The following is a 6,508-nucleotide window of genomic DNA, read 5'->3' on the forward strand; positions in this document are numbered from 1 at the left end:
TTGAGGCCCGATCCGGCCCACTTGCCGCCCTTAGCTATTTTTCCCAAAAAAAATTTGGTCAAACACCTCAAATTGAGAAAATATAGCACTCTATTGAAGAAAAAAAGAAGGACTTTTGGCTTGGGGAGAGAGAAACTTTGAGGAATAAGTAAAGGATAAAATGAAAATAGCTAAAAATATTAGGCGAAATGGCTTCCTGGCCACTCAAACTTGTAGGGCTTTTGAAAGCCGATACACGACCTTTCGATTTTCCCATTTGAACACTCCAACTTGACAAAATGGGTAATAATAAACACATCCACCAGAGCGTGTATATCAATTGCGCTGACATGTACAGCACATCATGCTAAGCCATTTATTATTTGCCACGTGTTATTTGTGGGTCCCATTTTTAAATACAAAATCAGAAGGAAAAAAACCAACGCCTGAAACATATTAGGTGTTAGACAATTCCACCGTGGGAATCATCCCCTCCGACGAGCAGCAGAACTCCGGCGAGGCAAAAATGAATGCGCAAGGTGTTCCAGGTATCCAAATTGGAAAAGAAAGGTACCAAAATGTTCGCCTTGATGAGGAGAATGCTCCTACACTTCCAATTTCATATGGGTACCGATCAATTCCTCTAATTTTACAATCCAAAAGCTCAGGTAGTTCAGTTGAGCAAGGTGTTCGACGAAAAGCTCAGGAGGTCAGATGAAGATCAGCAATAAGATCCTACAATCTCTGCTCATGGGATTGAACTAATGACTCGTAAAGGAAGTACCATTTTCTATTGACACTGGATCATTAGAATTTTCTTGTGGTCCACTTTGTTACAGCAAGACATAGTTCAATTTAGAGACTTGTTGTGGATGAGCTTCAGAGACTGGAGAAGAAATTATCGATATGCAGTCTTTGTGTGTTTGCCTGAATGTGGATTTTTCTTTTTTTTTTTTTGGTTTGGGGTGGAGGTGGGGGGTTTGTGTGTAATTATTTGAAGGTGAAAACAGGTTGCTGCAGCCGGTTTCCCGGTGATTGTGGGTCGTAGCATCAGAAATGTAAATTTTCATTTGGTCTTTGAATCTGCTCAAAAAATTTGGAAAAGTCTTGCAATCCAATGCGGGAAGATGAAAAAATTGGAAAAGTCTTTTTTTTCTTTTTTCTTTTTCTTTTTTAGTTATATTTTATTCTAATTCTAATTTTTTAAAGTAAAAATAATACTATCCACGCGCCCTGGCAGCGTGATTTGCACACAATTTAGCCATGACAGCTATAGTGCTTCCACATAGGCATGGTTAACGGTCAAAAATGTTTATTATTACCCATTTTGTCAAGTTGGAGTGTTCAAATGGGAAAATCGAAAGTTCGTGTATGGGCTTTCAAAAGCCCTACAAGTTTAAGTGGCCAGGAAACCATTTCGCCAAAATATTAAGCTGTTTTTCTGCATGTAAAAATATAAAAGAGAAATCATGGACCAAACTACAAATAGAAACTTCGGAATCCGACATGTCAGATTTCAACTACTCCTATAACGAACGGAAACTTCCTTTCTCACGGCGGCTTCTCTCCTACGCGCCTTTCTGATTCTATATTTCAGACTTTGAGTCCTCATCCAAGTCAATTTGGTGAAAAAATTTCTATCTTTTTCACTTTTCTGCAAATTTAGCGTAGAATAAATCGCAAGGGCTATTTTAGGTTCGAAGTTGGACGATCATCAGCGAAAGAAACACGCAATTTGATTGATTGCTGTTCGATCTTCTAGTCAAGGCTTTGATTTTTGGAGCTTCGGAAAAGGAAAAATGGAGAAAATGAAGAATATATTGAAGCCGAAGCCGAATCCGCAACAGCTTTTGAGAGATTGGCAACGTCGCCTCCGACAAGAGTGCCGAAATATCGAACGCCAAATTCGAGGTAAAAAATTACTGTGTTTTTTTCTTTGATGATTTGAATGTTTGATGATTATTGGATCTTAACTGAGTTTGGTTAATTTCATGTAATTTTGGGGTTTTAATTGTTCAGATATACAGAGAGAGGAGAAGAATGTAGAGAAATCAATTAAAGAAGCTGCAAAGCGAAATGACATGGGTTCTGCCAAGGTAATTTAAACTGCTACTTATAGTTGAAATTTATACATTTGCTATTAACTTAATCTTCTGCTGATGATTGCTTTGAGGCTTTATTTGGTAGTTTATGTCATAGCCAAAACTTTATTTTCTGGTTCCTGGGAATAAGGAGTTGTTTTATCTATGTTGAATATATTAGGGCTTCCCAGCATAATCATCATTAGTTAGTTGCCTTCTATTTTCATGTTTTTATGTTCCCTTTGCTTATTCATATACCAGTGTTATGTGTTTATCATAGGCACTAGCGAAAGAGCTTGTGAGATCTAAAAGAACTGTGAACCGATTGTACGAGAACAAGGCACAGTTAAATTCGATATCTATGCACCTTGGAGAAAGTGTCGGTATGATCATGCTCTCACTCCATCTTGTATTTTGTCATTATTTATTGACAATTGTGCAGTTGCTCCTCTAAGCTCTTTGATGAGCAAACTGTTGGAAGCACTGTATGTATCTTCTGAAAATGAATTACCAATAATTCTTGACGCGTTCTCCTTTATCTGACTCATTAACATTTTAGGATGTAGTTAAATTCACTGGGTTTCTCAGTTTCCTGGGTGCAAGTATTCTTGTTTAAGGAACTTTTCACTTTTATGATCCTATATATGCCCTCAATTCAAACTAAATGTCCTGTTGTACTTCTGCACCCTCCCAAGGAGAATATACCTTGTACTCCATAATTTGTTGAGTTGAAGTTTCAAGATGCATAGCTAATGATATGTGGGTTAATTGTGAGGTAAAAGTTTACTTTTTGATTTGTAGATGTCCGGAAGTTAGAATTAGGACTCCCAATTGTTAATATACTTTTGGTGTCCTATGACTAGAGGCGAAACATTCTTGTCAGGAGGATAGGATGATTAGAAATATTTTGGTAAACAAAACTAGAAACCTGATATTTGAGTTGATATAAAGGTTGTACATTTTACGTTTGACTGCATTCTTCTCTTCCCTCCTAATGTCATTATCTTATAAAGCATGCCTCACAGTCATCACTGCTGAAAGGAGAAACTGAACATCTCCCACTGTTTCATATCATCTGAAGTTCCCAATAGAAGGAATATCATCAATGGCGATGAATACAGTACCCTTTCTAGTGCTGTCAACCACCATGTTTTATCTGAACTATTCGAAAATTATTGGAAAGGGAGCTTCTAACTAATCTCTCTATCTAATCATATCTCTTTATCCAATTATAACATGTTTGCTTGTTACCTGTTTGGTCCTCAGCTGTCATGGTAGTTGGTTATGAAAACGATGATAGAGTGAACATGTTTGGTCGTCCTCACTTGTTACATGTTTTGTGGTGCATATGGACAGAAAGGAATCAAAGATGCTTGGTTTTACTGTCAGGCACAAACTCAAGCCTAGATGTTTGGTTTTACTTTTTTGCTGGGTGAATCACACCCCTGTGTATAACCCTGACCTTTTTCTTGGAGTTTATCAGCTCTATAGTATTGTAATAGGTTTTTGTCTTTCCTTGGAGCTGATATCTCCTTTTCTTTTGTAATCATTGCATCTTCTGGATGCCTTTTAATTAATACACCATTTACTTCATCAAAAAGAAGAAAATGATGATAGAGCTTGATGGAAGCAAAAGGGAAGGAGGAAATACTTCCATTGATCTCTTAAAAGGGTCAGGAAATCTTAATGGTCCAGAAAATGTCAGCAAAACATGGAGTCATGCATTAATTTCATCCCATATATGGTGGAGGAGATTGAATAGTGTTACAACATCAGTACAGTCTAGCTGCATCACTAATATGTAATCCCGTAGCATACCACTGATGAGTAAATGTAGTCGGCAAGTCTGGAACATGTAAACAGGAGACAGAAGTAACTGTCGGATGTGTAGCGCCAGGCAGTATACCTTTAACTTTCATTTGTTCTAAATGGAAATAAGATATATCTTTAGCAGTTCCTAGTTATGAACTTATTCTCTTGCCTTCTAGTTTCTGGAATGGACTTTTGGTAAGTTCGTTATAATTATTGGGAGGATTTCACGTGCTTTATGTGTAAAGATATTTTTTTTTTGAATTTGGACTTCTGTGTAACTAAAGATAATAAGTTAAGCCTTATGTTTATGCTTTACCAAGAAACTTTTCAATGAAGATCAGTTTCTGATAGTTTTGTTAGTGTCGATAAGACATTTGAAGTCTATCATATTTTCATTAAACCTTATCCCAGTACGAAAGAAGAATCCTGTAATATCTTACGCCTAGCTTTGGCTAACGCTTTTCGAGATTGTTTCCTCTTGCTTCTACGTTCTGATTTTGGATGCTCACATTTTGCTACTATATCTTGCAAAATTGAGTTAACCATGGAGTTTGCACGTATACATTTTAAAAGTTGGATATCGTCTTTAAGAACTTCTGATCGAAATCCTTCTGCCCCATTACATGTTTCCATAATGTCCTATAAGTAAGTAGCAGCAGTTTAAATTGTCCTTAAACTGCAGCTAGACAACCATACTTTGATTGCTTAAGCTGGATGAATGTATTAATTTGCTAACTTTATTCATTTGTATATTGAAATTTTCAAGTATCTCACGATTTTCTAATTCATTGTTGCAGCTATTGCTCGCACAGTGGGGCATTTGTCTAAGAGTGCTGAAGTCATGAAACTTGTTAATAATCTTATGAAGGCTCCAGAAATGGCTATTACGATGCAGGAATTCAATAAAGAAATGACCAAGGTATCTATTTGGCATTGGATTTTTAAGCTCTAAAGAGACGTCTGAGTTCTCTGTTGGTTGGTGAATCACTTTTGGATCTGTATGATTCTGAATTTTAAATAGTTTATTAAGCTTCAAGACGCCGACAGGATCATGTTTTGTTCTTTTTATACTCTTTCTTCTTCTGCACTTTGACTTTCCTTTCAAATCGATTTGCCTGCCTCCCTATGAAAAAATGAGGACAACTTCTGCACTTTGACTTAACTTTTGAATCAACTCGTCCACTTTTTTGGGGTGTGTGTGTGTGTGTGTGTGTCTTTCTGCCTGAAATGGAAATTATAATCACTCTTTCTCTACTGTTGTTGCAGGCTGGTGTCATTGAAGAAATTGTGAATGATGCAGTGGACACTGCATTGGATTCAGAAGACATAGAAGAGGAGATTGAAGAAGAAGTTGACAGGGTCTTAACTGAAATTGCTGGTGAGACTGCTGCGCAACTTCCTGAAGCAGTCCGAAAGGAGAAGTTAAAGCAACCTGCCCAGGCACTAGGAGATGCAGAGGTATGTCACATCTATAATCCACTGCATAGAAGTTTAATTGATCTTTTCAATGATGAAATAAAGTGATATGCATTTCTTGCAGGGTGCTGATGACGAGGAAGATCTAGAAGAACTAAGGGCTCGTCTTGCTAAAGTAAGATCGTAAGTGATACTTCAGCTGACTTCCAGTTCCTGAGGGTTCACTTATAAAAGGCCAGTATGTGAAGTGGCAGAGCTCCTTGTATGGTCTGCTCCGGCTGCATCTTCTTTCTGGAGCAGGAAATAGTAGAGTACTTTCTGTATCTTAAAATTGGCTGCTCTGTAAAGTGTTATCAAGCTCTTGATAACGTGTAGTCATTGTCCAAATCTGAGCTTTTATTCTCTCACGCTGTGTTAGGGAAAATGTGATGCTTTTCAATGTATGGAAATGAAACACTATGTTAATGACATTTCTTTGCTGTCTAGCAGAACAGGCAGTTCAATTTATCTATTTAGGAGTTCTTTTCCTCTTTCTTTTGTTATTTATTATTTTCAATCCACTTTCATTCTTCTGTTTTGGTTGAAGGAATATTATTACTATAGAGAAACTTCTGATGTTTCTTGTTTAATCCGTATTCATACATTTTCTTACATGCTTCAGATGTTGAGATGTTCAATTTCTTTATTCTCCATCACTTTGTATTCTTCGAACTCGGGATTTAGTGTGATATTTTGTTAATATTTCCAGCCTGCTTTTAGTGGCATGATGATTGATTCCATGGATTGAAAATGTCACCTATATAAATTATTGTTATGTTACACTGGTCTTTGTTTTGCAGGTCATTGGTCATCTATGGGGTATATGATGTTTTGGGCTAATTCATTTACCGTTTTTAGTTAAAATGATAGGATCTGCAGTGTGTTATCATTTTTATTATGGCCTGAGAAGAACAAGATAAGTAACTATTTTGCAGGAAAGTATGCACCTATCTTTTTACTGTGTCTGATTGGTATTTCAGATAGCAGAAATCTACAGACTACAGTCTAGATGAAAAACCTGTTACAGCCCTGACAAAGGAATTTGCATATTTTCTCTTTTCACATGTTATAAATCTCTGTACTTTCTTGATATGAAATGCATACTGGAAAGACATGCGCTTGCTATAACTACTGCAGGTATTATGATGGATTAGAGATTTCACTTCAATGTTTAAAGCAGT

General features: G+C 36.7%; 1 protein-coding gene across 1 annotated transcript; it reads left to right on the plus strand.

The window, feature by feature from the left end:
• Positions 1 to 1,470: 1,470 nt before the first annotated feature.
• Positions 1,471 to 5,931, plus strand: LOC109240641 (vacuolar protein sorting-associated protein 24 homolog 1-like). The gene is made up of 6 exons (XM_019407306.1): positions 1,471 to 1,890; positions 1,999 to 2,075; positions 2,341 to 2,443; positions 4,670 to 4,791; positions 5,139 to 5,330; positions 5,413 to 5,931. Exons 1-6 carry the CDS (start codon positions 1,779 to 1,781, stop codon positions 5,473 to 5,475), a joined length of 669 nt encoding a protein of 222 aa, XP_019262851.1. The 5' UTR covers positions 1,471 to 1,778; the 3' UTR covers positions 5,476 to 5,931.
• The last annotated feature ends 577 nt before the right edge of the window (positions 5,932 to 6,508 follow it).

Source organism: Nicotiana attenuata, unplaced genomic scaffold, assembly GCF_001879085.1.
Source record: "Nicotiana attenuata strain UT unplaced genomic scaffold, NIATTr2, whole genome shotgun sequence".
Taxonomy (NCBI): Eukaryota; Viridiplantae; Streptophyta; class Magnoliopsida; order Solanales; family Solanaceae; genus Nicotiana; species Nicotiana attenuata.

Excerpts from the sequence above, each read along its gene's own strand:
- LOC109240641 (XM_019407306.1), top strand. The coding sequence starts at position 1,779 with ATGGAGAAAATGAAGAATATATTGAAGCCGAAGCCGAATCCGCAACAG. Across the intron at positions 1,891-1,998 it reads TATCGAACGCCAAATTCGAG|ATATACAGAGAGAGGAGAAG; the intron begins GTAAAAAATTAC and ends TTAATTGTTCAG. Across the intron at positions 5,331-5,412 it reads AGGCACTAGGAGATGCAGAG|GGTGCTGATGACGAGGAAGA; the intron begins GTATGTCACATC and ends CATTTCTTGCAG.